This window comes from Phalacrocorax carbo, chromosome 6 (genome assembly GCF_963921805.1).
Source record: "Phalacrocorax carbo chromosome 6, bPhaCar2.1, whole genome shotgun sequence".
Lineage (NCBI taxonomy): Eukaryota > Metazoa > Chordata > Aves > Suliformes > Phalacrocoracidae > Phalacrocorax > Phalacrocorax carbo.
This window is the reverse complement of record NC_087518.1, coordinates 26,868,730-26,885,835: the sequence shown is the minus strand read 5'-3', so window position 1 is coordinate 26,885,835 and position 17,106 is coordinate 26,868,730. Positions and strand designations below refer to the sequence as shown.

Sequence of the window (17,106 nt, the reverse complement as noted above, 5' to 3'; positions counted from 1 at the left end):
TGTGCAAACCCATTCTACATAGTAATTAATTTCCTGTGTGGTCCAGCAACTGCCATGCTAGTCTCAGCATAGATGAGACAATGCCTGCCCTGGACCATGGTGCCAAACCTAGACTCATTGATAGGTCCAGTACCCATCTACTTTTCAGGTTGATCATGTATGTGCTGGAGTGAACAAAGAGCACCATAGACCAGCTCAGTGTAATAATTCAGGAGAAAAACATTTTGGTGAGTTTCGTCCTATGCACCTGAAGATGTTGCTGCAAAGGCTCTTGCAACAGAAAGTCCCATCACCACCTCAACAGGGGCCAAGCATCCTTTCTGGGAGATTTTGATTCACCTTGTGAGCAAGGATCCCAATAAATTATTATTACTTTTTAATAAACTCTGTGACCGTCTGTGCAACATAGTCAACGGGTCTGGCTGGGATGGAGGTAACTTTCTTCAGAGCAGCCCATACAGTGCTGTGCTTTGTATTTGTGGGTAAAACAGTGTCGATAACTGTCTACTAGGTTTACGCAGCAAGCTTTTGGAGTGGGGGGAGATGTGAGGCTGCATGATTGGCCTCTGTAAGAAGAGATAAGGTACTGCCCCTGTGCTGGACACAGTTTCAGACAACTCCAAAATAGACCCATGGCAGGGCACAGCTGACCCCATCAGCCAAGCTGGTGGTGTCCCTGGGAAAATAGATGTAAGAGCAGAAAACCGCAGACAGGCAGAGGAGGAGGGGAAAAAAGAGACTGAGAAACAACCCTGCGAATGCCATGGTCAGAGGGAAAGGAGGGATGGGAGCAGGTATTTCCTGCATCCTGTGAAGGACCACATGGCAGAGCAGCATGATGTTTCCTGAAGGAATTGCAGGCCATAAGAAGGACCCCACTGAAGAAGGGGAAAAGCTGAGGAGGAAGGAACAGCAGAAAATGGTTATGTATTGACCATAACACCCCCATGCTCCACAGCTTCTGTGCTGCTTGGGGCAGTGGTCTGAGTAAGGTAGAGGAGTCAGGAGTAATTGAGTGAAGTCAGGGGAGGACCCAGGTAACTGGAGGCTTGCCAATGTGACACCCATCTACAAGAAAGGCTACAAGGAGGATCCAAGGAACTGCAGGCCGGTCAGCCTGACCTTGATACTGATGCCGTGAAAAGCCAAAATCCGGACTCAATAGCCTGAATGACTATTAAGCAGGTATTCTTTATTGCAGTGCTGGATGCACAGGGGATCACTATCACTCCTTCTAATATGCATGCCCACACAGGGTTAGTTGTGTAACTTATACAACCTTTACATACATATTCATTAGTTTTCTGAGAAAAAATATACATATTCATTAATTTTCTGAGAACTCATTATCTTATGCAAATGTATTTTGCACATGCCTATTGGTGTCTCCGGTGGTAGTCAGGGGTCTCTGGATGAAGGATATACTCTTCCTCACTGTGTCCGCTAGTTAATTTTTGCTTTCATGCAAACTCAGTTCTGAGATCACGTATATACTGTCCTTGAGGGATAATCTGTTCTGGTTTAGTGTTTGCTCTGCAGTTCCTTATCTTTATGGTTCTGTACATCTGCTTTTCTAAGATCAAATGTCAACATCATAAATTTGTTTTGGAGCTTCTTGTCTTGAAGCCTTTCTGATTCCCTCAAAGCAACAAGTTTTAGTCACAACAGTTCTAACTCTGTCAGTACCAGGGAAGATTATGGAGCAGTTCATCCTGAGTGTGTTCACCAAGCAAGTGCAGGACAATGAGAGGATCAGGCCCAAGCCAACATGGCTTCAAGAAAGGCAGGTCCTGCCTGACCAACCCAATCTCTTTCTATGACAGGGTGACCCACCTAGAGGATGAGGGAAAGGTTGTGGATGTTATCTACCTGGACTTTAGTAAACCCTTTGATACTGTCTCCTACAGCATCCTCCTAAATAACCTGGCAACTCATGGCTTGGACAGGTGTACCCTTCGCTGGGTAAAACCTGGCTGGATGGCCAAGCCCAGAGTTGTGGTGAACGGAGTTGGCGACCAGTCACGAGTGGTGTTTGCCAGGGCTGTTTTGGGGCCAGTCTTGATTAATATCTTTATCAATGATCTGGATGAAGGGATCAAGTGTACCCTCAGTAAGTTTGCAGATGACACCAAATTGTGCGTGAGTGTTGATCTGCTCAAGGGTTGGAAGGGTTGGAAGGCTAGCAGAGGGACCTGGACAGGCTGGATAAATGGGCTGAGGTCAATTGTATGAAGTTTAACAAGGTCAAGTGCCAGGTCCTGCACTTTAGTCACAACAACCCCATGCAATGCTACAGTCTTGGGGAAGAGTGGCTGGAAAGTTGCCCAGCAGAGAAGGACCTAGGGGTGCTGGTTGACAGCCACCTGAACATGAGCCAGCAGTGTGCCCAGGTGGCCAAGAAGGCCAACAGCATCCTGGCTTCTATCAGGAATATCGTGACCATCAGGAGCAGGGAAGTGATCGTGTCCCTGGACCTGGCACTGGTGGGGCTGCACTTTGAATACCATATTGAGTTTTGGGCCCCTCACTACAAGAAGGACATCGAGGTGCTGGAGTGTGTCCAAAGAAGGGCAACAAAGTTGGTGAAGGGTCTAGAGAACAAGTCTTATGAGGAGATGTTGAGGGAACTGGGGTTGTTTAGCCTAGGGAAGAGGAGGCTGAGGGGAGACCTTATTGCTCTCTACAACTACCTGAAAGGAGGTTGTAGCGAGGTGGGGGTTGGTCTCTTCTATCAAGTAACAAGCAATAGGATGAGAGGAAAAGGCCTCAAGTTGTGTCAGGGGAGGTTTAGATTGAATATTAGGAAAAATGTCTTTACTGAAAGACTGGTCAGGCATTGGAACAGGCTGCTCAGAGACATGGTGGAGTCACCATCCCTGGAGGTATTAAAAAAACATGTGGACGTGGCACTTCAGGACATGGTTTAGGAGGCACGGTGGTGTTGGTTTGACAGTTGGATTTGATGACCCTAGAGGTCTTTTCCAACCTTAATGATTCTATGTTTCTCTAAGTTAAGCCTGGAAAAAAGGGAGAGGGAATGTGTTGCTCTAATTTCTGTCTTTGATTCTCACTACCCAGATCTATTTTAATTTGCAGTAAATGAATTTATTTTCCCCAGCTGAAGCCTGTTTTGCCCTTGACGGTATTAAGATAAGTGATCTCCCTGACTTTATTTTGACCAATAAGCTTTTTAATTCCATTTTCTCCCCGTGTTGTTGGGAAGGGGAAATGGGAGAGCAACTGTGTGGGAATTTTTCCCTTAGGCAACATGAACGCACCACAATAACACACCAATATTCTGGCTCTTACTGAACAGCACTTACATGACATCAAGACTTTCTTTCTTCCCCCCGCCCCATGCCCACACAGAGAGTAGGCTGTAGGTGGGCAGTAGGTTGGGAGGACATATAGCTGGGACAGCTGACCCAAACCAACCAAAGGAATATTCCGTGCCATATGACATCACGCGCAGCAATAAAAGCTCTGGGAAAGGAGGAGGAAGGGGGAACATTTTGGTTATAGCATTTGTGTTCCCAAGCAACCAATACCTGTGCTGAAGCTGTTTTCCAGGCATTGACTGCAGCCAGCATAACTGATGTCAGAATAACCTTTCTGAGAAGGAGGATAGTGAATCACTGGTACCGACTGATTAGGACTCTTCTGCTCTTGTCGTTAATGCAAGCTGGTTAATGCAAGCTGCAAAGGGAAAATGGTGCCTTTTCCTCAATGTGGTGCTGCCTTTTTCCAAGATTTAAACATAAGCTACCAGGTGGAGAAGAAACTGCAGAAGCATCAGTAAAGTTTCACTGGGAAAGAAAGGTGAAAGAACCAGGCCCAGAAATGAAATATTACAGTAATGTCATGTTAGAGCAGACTTCTAAGAGAGGTTGGCAAGTTTTCCTTCTGTCCTAAGGGGAAAGTGATGACTGCCAAGGATACAGTGCAACACACAGGGTAGTAGAAAGCACTTATTGTGTCACTATTTATCCACTGTTACATCTCAAGTAATTCATAACAGAAAATCTCAGTTCAAATTGCAACATTACAAATTGCAGGAGACAACTAAGGGATGCTTTCCCACTCTACTCCATGCCCCAATGTAAACTGCAAACTGCTTTTGTGTTTCATGAGTTTTTGCAAAAAGGACTTAACAGTAGGAAAATCCCTCAGTGTTCTGATTCTACCTTTAACTGTAAGCAACAAAGGGATTGGTATAAGTCAAGGAACTGAGTAATTTTAATTGGATTAGAAAAGCCATGTAGAGATGTTTGTGCAAGCCAAGACTTAGAGTTGGAAACTGCCAAAATCTTAAAGAAAGCATGTACAAGAAATTAAAGTTGCTGCCTCAGATGATCGTATCACAGATTTGAGCACATATGCATCACAATTCTTCCTGCAGTTGTCACAAAGATGCATTTCTGAACTGTTTTGTTTTGTTTTTTCAGTTCATTTTCACTACAGATCTTCCCAAAAAACACTCCCTTTCTTGACAGAGGCTTTCTCCAAGAAGTGTAAGGAGGATCAAAAGGAAGAAAGAATTTGAGCAGAAGGCTAGGCAGAAAAAAACAAAACCAAAACCAAAACCCAAAACAAACCCCCAAAAAACCCAAAAAACCATTCCACCATTTAGGGATCTAGGAGAAATGGATGAGGATTGAGACAATGTCCTTCTACTTGAAAGTGTTCCCCTTAGACACAGTTTCTGTAGTAATATTGAAAGGCTATGAACAGAAGGCTGATGATGCATGTTCATGGAAAGAATTACGTCAAAATTAAGGGTCTTTTACTCTTTTCCTTTAGTGTTCAGTGGATCTGCTTTTATTTTACTTTGGGTCTCTTGTGGCCTATCTATATGCTACTGCTCAGGGTTTTTTCTCACCCAGTTAGTAGGACAGACCTAATTCTTCTTTTAAACCACCTTTTGCTACAGAGGGGGGCATAGAACTTGTGAGCAAAAGACACTGAACAACCTCCTCCTGTATTCATATAAGTTTATCCTGGTGTTTACTTTTGGTTGGCCACCACTCAGTCAGACAGGTTTATGTCCCTTGCAAAAAAAAGATTCAGTCAAGCGTTAACAAACTTCTCAAGCCAGGCACAAAACTGCTGTCCCAGTATGTGACGGTTGTAAGGAGGCAAGACAAGTATGTAATATGCTTGCTGCCGTTACTGCATCATTTTTAACTGCAGAAAAGCATAGTCATATGGAAATTGATCTTAAAAGATCTCCTCCAATGTGTATTTGTGAAGGGTCCAGACGACAAGTCTTATGAGGAACAGCTGAGGGAAATGGGGTTGTTTAGCCTGGAGAAGAGAAGGATGAGGGGAGACCTTACTGCTCTCTACAACTACCTGAGAGGAGGCTGTAGCAAGGTGGGTGTTGGTCTCTTCTCCCAAGGAACAAGCAATAGGGCAAGAGGAAACAGCCTCATGTTGTACCAGGGGAGGTTTAGATTGGGTATTAGGAAAAAAATTCTTCACCGAAAGGGTTGTCAAGCATTGGAAGAGGGTGTCCAGGGAAGTGGTTGAGTCTCCATCCCTGCAGGTATTTAAAAGATCTGGTGCTTAAGGACATGGGTTAGTGGTGGACAGTGTTAGGTTAATGGCTGGACTCCATGATCTTAAGGGTCTTTTCCAACCAAAATGATTTTGTGATTCTGTTTATTAATTTTATTTAATTTTAATTCATTTATTTATTAATAAATTGTCTATTTATTTAATTATTAATTTTGGAGCTTAGTTTAAAAGATGCAGTGATTATATTTTCTGGAGGTAGTTTCCATTTCTACCTGTTTGTGGAACTGCTAAATCTGTTACTTTTTCTAGGCATTGTTTATGCTAGTAAATTTAATTGTCAGGCTTTCAGAAGATGGAAAACAAGGCATTTCTTCTTAGATAATTGGTTATAATAGTGTCTGTAGGCACTATAAGTCATTCAGGTTTGCTCATTGACAAAAAGGTTTGTAAGAGAGGATGAGAACTAAAATCAAAAAAATCAGGCCCTGCCTCATTCCTCAAATCCACCCTCCCCAACTAGATGAGAGTAATACTGCCTGTTTTTGCACTTCTATAGCCCTCCATTGGAACAGGTTTCCTATCGGTGCAGAAGGACCAAAAACATCTCCGTCTGTTTTCTGCTGAAAAGAAGAAAAGGAAAGAAAGGGCATACTGTCTGTAATACAAAGCTGGGAGAGACAGGGAGAAGATAGTGACAGTCCAGGTACTGGAAGCATTTTAAAGCTTTAAATGTTTAAAAATGTTTAAATGTTTAAATGAGTAAAAATGTTTAAAAAAAAAAAAAAGATTTAAAGAAAATCGTTGCTGTCATCCAGAGGAGTTGAGGTTTGAAAATCTTCAAGTCTTAGTAGCACTGATACATCAAAAAAATAAGAAGAGTTGACTGTTGTCTTCATGCTTGTTTGCCCACTGCTACGAGAGAGAAGCTGTCAATTAAAAAAAACCCAACCCAAATCCCCCCCCATATATTAATGTGAACCAATCTACAGCAATCTGCATGCAACAATCTGCATGTATTGATCATGCCTCTCTTGAACTTAGGACATCTCATACTCATTTGATTGGCTTGTATTTGAATGCAAAGTTCTCATAACTAAATGTGTTGAGATGGTTATATCCAGAGTTTCTGTAGGAGGAGAACTCCATGCAGTCTTTTAACTTAGTATAACTATGTTACTACAGCGAATACCAAAATTTTCAATAACTTTTTTATAAGCCCAGTATGACCCCAGGGGAATACCCTACTCCAGACAGGGGATTCCCAGAGCCCTGGGACGACTGCTAGAATACTCGGGAGTGCAGGTAGTGTTTTCCTCAATTCTCCCAGTAATGGGGGTAGACTTTGGAAGAAACAGGTGAAGCCAGGTTATCAATATCTGGCTCCAGAACTGGTGCCTTTGCCAAAAATTCAGGGTTTTAAACCATTGAAGAGCCTTTGAGACACAAGGTGTACTGGGGCCTGAGGGGGAAAATGAGTCTTTGGATGTAAGCTGGTGGAGCTGATTGAGAGAGCTTTAAACTAGAATCAATAGGGGAAGGGGTATGTGAAAAGCCAGGAAGAGCAAGGGCAGCAGAACCTGGAGTCCCAGTTGGAGCTCTGCCTTCTCAGTCTCTCATCTCTGCCCTCTGCCAAAGCTACTCACTGCTCTGCCACTCGCAGGCATTAGGAGTGAAGTTTCCCTTCTGATCACAACCAAAGAAGGAAGTCTCTGCCTCTGCTGTGTATCAGCTGCAGTGCTTAAAAAGTTTCCTGTCCTCAGTACTTCTAATGACCACTTGCTTTTCAAGTCATTTGCAGCAGTGGAAAGATGTGCCTGGATTTACCTTGCTGAAGTTCAGTCTTTCAAAAACCTCTGGTCTAGTCTACTCCACTCACAGCAAGGGACAGACGATGTGCCTTCATTTTCATGGAAGTTAACCTCCAGTTCATGCCCACATTCTAGTCCTCTGAGCACCAACAAAGCATGCATGCACAGTTAGTCTATGCTTTACAGCAAATCAACCAGGTACCTCCAAGCTGAGATTTCCCTGTGAGTCTTGGAGCAGTCAGTTCTAGGGATGCCTCCAGGTAGCTGGTGTGAATGGGACAGCTCAGGTTTGCCTCTCTCTGCTTTTCACAGTCCTCTGTGATTGTCTGAGTGGGTCTTGAGGCCTGTCACCTCCCATATGTCTCGTGACACATCCCAAGAGAGGCAGTACATGTTCTCAGTGCTCACCTTAAAGACATTGCCGTGGTAACTTGCAACACAGGTATGTCGACTCGGACCCTTCTGATATTTTGAACAGAAAAATACACAGGCACAAAGAATAATAATTCCATAATGGCACCACCATGCAGGGCCCAAACATGCCTGTATCAGGTTTGCAGGATTCCTATGCACAAATTTCACCCAACACACGATATTTAAAAAGCACAACAGTATTTATTGCTCTATTATAGCCTGGCATAAGCAGTTACTCCCATATTGTTTTCCCTTTATGAGAGTCTTACCAACCCAACTACACCCAAGACACCGCTGAGCAGGAGGGTGGCCATTAGCAGGGTCATCACGGAGAAGGGAGTTAGGTGCAACACCTTCAGGGCATCCCCTGAGGTTCGTAGAGCATGGTCTGTGTCCTCTCTCCTCTGTTTTGAGCCACACTTTTTTATACCCTCAGCAGATTCAGTGGAAAAGTACTGACTAGGCATTCCCGCACGTGTGGCCAGCACATGCAACAACGCCTCCCAGGTACATGCTCTGCTGGCTAACAGCGGCCCCCGGATTGCAACAGTATATTGTTCAATAACAATCCTCCCAGTTCCCTTCTTCAAGGTCATGTTCTTACAGCTGTGTTCAGCTTGTAATTTTTCTGTCATGGCCCCACACAGACCATCATCTAAAATCCCTCACACATGCCACCGCATGGTCTGTAGTTGGGACACGACAGTATTCCACAACCCGTACCATTGTGCAGTGTAAAGCTGTATCAACAATAGTCTGAATGATACTGACTAGACATGGTATACAGCAAACCAGGCATAGCAGACAAATGCCACCTACACACAAGATCAGTAATAACTTTTTTAACCAACCCCACCCCCATGTCCATCCAGCAAACAGGTTCCATCCAGTTGCTTCCACTAATTGCTGGTTCAATCAGTGTATCATCTCTTGTAATTGTGCATGGATGGACTTCAAGTGGTCGCTTAAGTTCATGCAACATAAACCGTCAAAGTCCTTACATCCATGTCCAAGAGCTAAAAGTAAAAAGTCAATAACATCGCGATTTTGAAGTGTAGCATGGTGTATATGATCTACATCAAGTAACAAATGAGAAAGAACTCTGCCAGCTGTCCCATTGTTTTACAGGTAGACCTTTGGGCAGCACTCCAGACAGCATGTCGTTAATTGTATCATTGAACTAATTTGTGGTGAGGGGTACTCCCACCAAGCATGTTGTGAATGGATTCTGGGGAGTTGTTGTGCTGAGACAAAGGGTATCCTGTCCAGTTACATTCGCCAATGTCACCCATACGTTTTGCTCATGGGGGAAATGTGTATGCACAAAGCTGTCAGAGCAAAACCAGACAAAACCATAGTTAATGTACCCCACCCCTTCCCCCCCTTCTTTGTTTTCATTCTCTGCATTCGTTGTAGTTGTTGCACTGATACGCACAACTGGTTCGATTAACCCATAAGTGAGATAGCGATGGCCTGTGAGTCATCAGCAGCCACCACTTCAGCTGCAACTGGTCCTGGCTCTTCAGGGGGGTGATACCAAACATGTGCTCCTGCAAACATCTGCGATACAGGGTTGGGTTCAATACTGAGTGGAGGCATCATCCAAAAGTAGACAGATGCCAAAAGGCCTGCAGGGATACTCTGACTTATTGGTGTAGTATTATGCAGGCCTAAGGAGATAGGCCATCAATTGCTACTGTGTATTGGATTTATTACATTAAAGCTGCTGGCAACATGGTTTGGATGTAATGTGAAAACAAAAAGAAAAAAAACCAAACTGTGCTGGTTTTGGCTGAGAAGGGGTTAATTCTCCTCACTGTGGGGGTCAGCTACCTTTCCAGCTTCCCGCGCTCTGCCGCGTGGCGGGGGGACTGGGAGGGGCAGGGCCATGGTGGGGACGGCTGACCCCGACTGGCCAATGGCAGGTTCATTCCATACCATGTGACACCATGACCAATATATTGAGGTGGGGGCAGCTGCAGCGCCAGCACGGAGGCGGCGCGGCGTCGGGTCGGCGGGCGGCGCGCGGCTGCGGCGCGGGCAGTTTGTTCCGGCGGTTCGTTCCCCCTCTCCCCTCCCTTCCCCCCCCCCCCCCCCGGGGCTTTGCGCCTCTCGTTGTTCTCCTTTACATTGCATTTCTACTGTTGTTTTCTTTTAATTTTAATTATTAAACTGTTCTTATCCCAACCCACGAGCGTTACCCTTCTGATTCTCTCCCCCATCTACCGGTGGGGAGTGAGCGAGCGACTGTGTGGGGCTGAGCTGCCGCTAAACCACAACACAAACCCTGTCTGTTCTGCTTGTACAGTTATTTTTATGTCCAGAGGGAACCACTGGAGTTGTCCGCCAGCAACCGTTAATGTCTGTGCAGAATGAAGAGATAAAAATCCCTGCTTGGTGGTTAATGTAAATTGAGTGCCACTATCATATTGCACCAGAGTGAGTGGTACTTTTATTATGCTGGCTTGGTAATTTTTCATCAATAAGAGGGGTGTTTTATCTCCTGCCACCACGTTGTTATTCAGCACACTCATGGAGGTAGGAAGATGATCTAGCCATCCCATGTCCTTTGTTCCTCCTAATCTATGCAGTTGTTGTTTCAATAGGCCATTAAGGCATTCCACCAATCCTGCACCCTGTGGGTGGGAAGGTAAATGTCACACCCACTGTATATCTCTCTCAGCAGCCTATTTTTCTACTTCATTATTGTTTTTTTAAATGAGAACCGTTATCTGATAGTATTTCATTTGGTGTTCCATAGTGTGTTTCAATTGTGTCCAGACAGAGAATAGTAGTATAAGCATTTGCATATCTACATATCTATTAGCCACGGCCGCAGACTCTCCAGGGTGTCCTGCTCCCACATGGACTCATCCACAGGTCACAGTCCCTTTAACTCAAGTCCACACTGGAGTTCCAGTCTGTCCAGTACAGCAGCACAGGGCCAGCTGGGCCCTGGCCATCTGCCAGCCCAGGCACCTGGCCATTGCTGTTATCATAAGATTCCCAGGCACAGCAGAGTAAGGTGATAAGCAGTACAACAGTACAGCAAGCAGAAAAAGCAAAAAGCAGCCACTAATGAGCACTAGACTTTAAGGCATACAGTGTGTATATATATACAGTAAGGCAGGCAAGCCCCATAGCAAACACAGAAGCCTGCCGATTAATAGCTAAACAGCAATAACAGCTAGAAATTCAGTCTAGCACATTCCAATCAAAGCTGTTGTTATCTCAAACCCGTTGTGAATGGTTACTTGGGAAGACAAGTGCCATCACTCCAAACATCCCCCCAGTGCTTTAACACCTCCATAGCTTCCAAAGCCCCCATGGTTTGGGTCCCGCATGAGTACATGTCTCTAATTTATCCCACAAAGTACACCAAGGCTCTGTTGTCCAGCCAGGTCTATCAACTGGAGGGGTTCTTTACACCCCCTGTTTCTTTCCGTTTAAACATCTTACAAATTAAAGCTGCACCTCAGATGACCACAATACCAAACTGGATGTATCAATTGTTCCAATGAGGTCAACCTGCACCAGAACACTAAACTATAGCATAAAGATAAATCAGCTGGAATAAGTTTACAGCCACACAAACAGCACTGAGCAGTAACAAGAGCATGACAACACCCAACACAAAGGACACGCCAACATGCTGCCTCTATCATGGGGAGTCAAAACTCCAATGGCTGAGGGCTCCTTGCCCTCCCCCCCCGCCCCATACACAGGACAGCGTACCCTTAGTGCAGCTGTGCACTCCACTGACCAAGCCCTGCCCAACACAAAGGACACAAAGGTTTGTAATTTTTCCATGGCCCTACACAGACCACCATCTAAAATCCCTCACACAATGCCCCAGCCCATGGGCTCAGTAGTGTGATTGCATGGGCCAGTTCAAGAGGTCATAGGCCTTGCACAGTATCTTCTGGCTTGGAATGTTTGATTTTATTGTCAGTGATATTAAAGACTCTGATTTCCTGATGCACCACCCTGGCATTCCGCTCATGCTCCCTTATGTCACAGTTCTGTTTGTCTCTGCTTGGCTCCAACACCTTTATGGTGTTACTATCTCACTAGCGTTTGAGATTTTTCCAAGCAGCCAGAGAAGGGAAACTTGGGGTTGTGATTTCAGGTGTTTCCCAAGAGTTCTAGGATGCAAAGCTATGCTGGGGTGGTTGTAAAAGAATTACTTTGTCTTATACTCAGAAAAGCTCCTCATGGGCACAGAGAAGACTCAGTCTCTTACTTTACAGTTGTTGTGAGTTACCAGCCAAAAGAGGAACTGCTGAAAGCACCAACCCTTTCCTGGAAACATCAGAATACTGAAGAGGGGTGGGAGATTGCTCAAATGTTTATTATCATTTAGTTCTACAGCCTGGTGTTGTCTGAAATGTCTCCTCAGTTTGAGTCTGCGTTCCTCTGATAACACAATATCTCATACATCACAGAAGGCAAAGTGGTTGCAGCTATCTGCTTTATCTCTCGGTGGGATGGAAATCAGACAGTTAAAAAAGTTCCAGGAAGGAGATTAACTCAGATTAGATGTCATGCTGGCAGGCTCTGGAAGAATAAAATGTGAAAGGTGAAATCTAGTAAACAGGAGAAGCAGAGGTTTTCTAAGAACTCTGGAAAAATCAGGGAGCATGTCCTCTTATAATGCATGTCAGTGCATATGAAAGAGAGGAAGGGGGTTGAAACAGTCAGCAAGCATTTGCTAAGGGTAATCCAGACCTGACCAACATGGTTCCCTTCTGTAATAAAATGACTGGAGTTATTGATGGGGGGAAGCAGTGATTGTTGTTTATCTTGACTTTATCAAGGCTTTTGACATTGTTTCCCAGGATAAATTCTATCCAGGCTAGGATGCTATGATCTGAGTGTGTGGACAACTGGATGGGTAAAAACAAGTTGGATGATCAGGCTCAGAGAGTGGTGGTGCTGCTTAGTAGGCCATACTTTACCTGGAGACCTGTAACAAGTGGAGTACCACAGAGGTCTACACTGAGGAGAGGTTGAGGGAAGTGGACTTGTTCAGACAGAAGAGGAAAACTTGGGGGGACCTCACAGCAGCTTTCCAATACCTGCAAGCAACCATCAGGAAGACGGAACCAGGATCTTCACAGCAGCAAATGGTGGGAGATTGAGAGATAAAGATAATGGGTAGACATTAAGAAATAAATAGTTAAATAAAAGAGGTTCAGGCTACGTGTAAGAAAAACTTTTTTTCACCATGAGAACAGCGAAGCATTGGAATCAGTTGCCTGGTGAGGCTGTCCAGTCTCCATCCTCAGTGTCAGTGTCTTAAGTGCATCCCCCATCCTGGAGGTTTGACTGTCTAGGCTCATGGCCAAATTAGAGCCAGCGCAACTGAGGGCTCTGTCCCTTCCCTCTAGTAACACTGGAGCCAGTGCTCCCAGGGAGAACGTCAGAGAGGCCTCATCCAGGGCTGCTCCCCTTCTCATGGAAGCTGCTTTGAAGAGGAGAGTCCAACTCTGGTCACCACCTGAGCTCCAGCTCCAGCTGTGTCTCAGCCATGCTTGTGCCTGGTCATGTAACCTGCTGACCTGGACCTTGGTCCATGGACTGACTTCCAAGCTTGACCTCAGACTTTCCTCACTGCTGTGGACTTGTCTGATTATCTAGAAGACTAGTGCTGGAGGCTATGAGTCTCCAGTAGGTCCTGTGCCTTAGTTACTCTGACAAGTGATTTCTGATATCCCAAGGGTACCTCTGATGGCAGTCAGCTGCTCCAGTAAGAACCAGGTCACCTGCTTGGTTCAGCTCTCACTGTTCCTAACAGAAGACAGGGAAAAAAAAAAAAGAAAAAAACCCAAAACCAAAACAAAACCACCCAACCCATACCTAGGCTCCAAGGAGGCTCTTGCCAAGGGTCTCCAATGAGATATGCACTCAATCGGACATATCCCACTCCTCCCACTGCTGCCTGAGTACTGAGCACTCTGGGTGTTCTGAACAAGCCCAGATCTCTCCAAATTTTGGAGAGGACGGTGACAAAAGCATGTCATCATGTTTTGGTGACATGATTGTGACATGAACCCTGCACCAAACCACAGCTTGGGGTTTGTAAGAACAAACACAGCAAACAACAAGCTGAGGTTTCCTGTTGCAGCTCCAAACTTTGTACGTATAGTTTGCCTTTCTGTACATGTCTCCTGCCTGGCCATAACAAATCTTTTGGCTCTTCAGGACAGTGGCAGAAGATGTTGCTTCTCCTTCTGCTTGCAAGTGCTTTTCTTCTTGTGCCATGGGTTGGGGCTCATGAGTACAAAGAGATGAGATTTAGACGAGGACATGCAAGGGTAGAAATGGGCACTGAGTAGGAAAACTGTCTCGTACCTGCCTTGCCTCTTCTTATATCTCTACTGTCTGCTTTAGTCATATCTCTCAGCTCACACTGTGCCTGAAACCAGTGGCACATTACAGGTACTAGTGTAATGCCCATTGATAGCTTTTCAGACAGCCAGAGTCAGGTGTGGTCATTCATCCCCCAGAAGTGTTGCTCATTTTATTCCCCATTGTGCATAAACAATGCTGTGGACAGCCCAAGGAAGGAGAGTTATTAGCATCATTTGCATATGACATCAGAGGATGATCCTCTCCCCTCATGCAGCTCCAAACTTGATAGGAAATAGAGGTATATGTGATATTAACACTTCTCATTTCTCTTCCAGGAAGGATCATTGGCAGATTGGAAGCTAAGGCCCACTCCAGGCCCTGCATGGCTCATTTCTTAATTCAAAATGTGTCAGATGAATCTGATGTGGAGCATTCCTGTTTCACCAGGATGCAGTGCTCTCAGCAGCTCATTGTGTGGCTCAAAAAACGTAAGGCCCTGTCTTTCTTGTACATGGGATTTTTTCAAGTCTCACACAGTCATGAAGAGCCACAGTCCTGGTCTGGGGTGAAAGAGTGCTCTGTGTCTCTCTAGGCACACCATGGCTCTCTGTGAGCCAAGCCATCCCCTGTGAGTTGGAGGAATTGTCTGCTTGGGGCTGTGTGCCACTGGGCACAGGAGTCCTCAGCAGTGGTCTCCATGTCTACAGTTCTATCATGGCTCAGAGCTACTGTTAGAGAAGAGAGGCTGTTGTCTCCCGTTCCCAGCTTCCCTTTTATCTTCAGAATGGGCCATCTCAGACTTATGTCAGCATGGGGTAGGGGACGTTCATCTGCACATGGAAGGAACCCAGGTTACAGAGGGCAACTTGCTGAGAATTAATCTCTGGGGAGGCACAGCCCACGACTACCTTGATTCTATGGTTCTATAGGGGAGGTTTAGACTGGATATTAGGAAAAACTTCTTTACTGAAAGAGTGGTCAGACATTGAAACACGCTGCCTATAGAGGTGGTAGAGTTACCATCCGTGGAGGTATTTAAAAGACGTGTAAATGTGGCACTTCAGGACATGGTTTGGGAGGCATGGTAGTGTTGGGTTGATGGTTAGACTTGATGATCCTAGAGGTCTTTTCCAACCTTAATGATTGTATGATTCTACCTCCCTCAAACCACCTGACATGGGGACTGTGTGGCTGTGATCAGTGCAGCTGGAACGTGGTGGTATTTTCTCGCAGGAAAGTGAATATCACTGTCCCTCTGAGAGCCCACAACATAAATAAGAAAGAGCCGAGCCAGCAGGCATTCCACATTGGCCACTGGGTCATCCATCCCAGCTCTTCAGGAGATACCCTTGTAAATGACATCATGCTGCTGAAGGTATACTCCCACACATGCTTGCCACCTGAGGGATCTCCCCCTGCTCACTTCCCCAACCCCATGAACTTGTTCCCATTCCTATGCTCTCTCTGCTTGGCAGCTGCAGCCCAATGCCAAGTTGAATAAGAAAGTGAGTTTTATCACCTTGCCCTATCACAATGAGGATGTGCTACCAGGAACTATGTGCAAAGTGACTGGCTGGGGTGAAACATCAATAACAGGGAAAACAACTAATGTGCTGATGGAGATGGACCTGAAGATGTAGCGCGTGAGGAAATGTGTGAGATGCCTTTGAAACACTATCAACCTGTGCCCATGATCTGTGCTGGTGATGAGAATGGCAAAAAATCGATTTTCCGTGTAAGTGTTGCTTTGGGCCCCAAGCTTGGCATGAGGTTGGGACTCAGGTGGGGGACAAAGGGGATTAAAATTAACTAGGTTCTTCAGGATGATATGTTGAGGCTCCTCTTAGGAACTCTGAAGCTGACATACTCCCTGAACTGGGGTGCACTGCCCAACTGTCAGCATTGTGTGCCTTTTTACACACCTGGGGTTGTTCTACCCAGCCTAGCCACTGCTCCAGCAGACTCCAGATCTCATGTAAATCCTTTGTTATAATGTCCTGACACAGTGGGATGGCTCAAATATTCCCACATGTCTAAAGTAGGACTAGATTCTTCTTTTCAGGGATATGAAGGCAGTTTCTGAATCTCAGATGGCCTCCAGGAGTGAATTGCTTCATGGATTGGCTTAGAGGAGTAGTAAGGCATCTACAAGCCCTGCAGAGCTGGGTCTGGAGGGAGGTGGTTGAAAGAAGATGTTCTTTACATGGAGGGAGGCAAGAGGGCCAGTTTCTTCCTTAGCGCAGGGGGAGCTGTATTCTGACATGTGTGACCCCTCTCACTCCTTTTACCTTACAGGGTGATTCTGGTGACCCATTAGTCTGCAGTGGGAAGGCATTGTTTCTTATGGACACAAATGTTGCATCTTCCCTGAAGCATTCTCAGGAATCTCTTGTCTTGGATGCGTGAAGAGCTGAGGAAGTTTGTCCTCCAAGACCTCCCTGTCTCTCCCTCCTCTGACTAAAATGCTCAGCGCCCCTTTTCCACAATGCATCAAACATCTGCTAATGCTCAGAGGCTTCCAGGGGCAGCTGAAAAGGAGTCAGAGATGCCCTCACAGCATAGGCACAGGCTTCTGTGCTGAAGAATGTCTCCATGGCAAGGTAAAAACGCAGGTCCCAAGTACACACAGGTCCACATTATTCACTTCTTCCCACTGCTGCCCGACAGTGCTACCTCCTGCTCTGTTTTCTGGACACCAATAAAAACATGTTCAAACTCGTTTGTGTGTGTAGCCTCCTTGGGAACAGGATGGAACACCTGAGCACGAGAATGAGGAGATGACACTCTCTGGGACAGGATGAGCAAGATGGTGGCTGGGGCAGGAACAGGAGTCTTCAGAGTGTATCACAATGGATGTGGACAGGGCACAAAAGTTCACTGACAGATAAGGGCAGAAAGCAGAATTACAGAGTTGTCCCTGATGCATGATGGATGGATGGATGGATGGATGGATGGATGGATGGATGGATGGATGGATGGATGGATGGATGGAGAGTGGAAGGACAAACAGGTA

The 17,106-nt window shown here is 45.6% G+C and overlaps 1 protein-coding gene across 1 annotated transcript; it reads left to right on the top strand.

Moving 5' to 3' along the window:
* Nucleotides 1–1,743: 1,743 nt before the first annotated feature.
* LOC135314116 (mast cell protease 1A-like) lies at nucleotides 1,744–16,554 on the top strand. Its single transcript, XM_064455756.1, is given in 9 exon segments — nucleotides 1,744–2,110; nucleotides 14,429–14,512; nucleotides 14,515–14,581; nucleotides 15,327–15,468; nucleotides 15,569–15,727; nucleotides 15,730–15,828; nucleotides 16,389–16,419; nucleotides 16,422–16,481; nucleotides 16,484–16,554. Coding segments are annotated over 9 exon segments (1,080 nt in total).
* The last annotated feature ends 552 nt before the right edge of the window (nucleotides 16,555–17,106 follow it).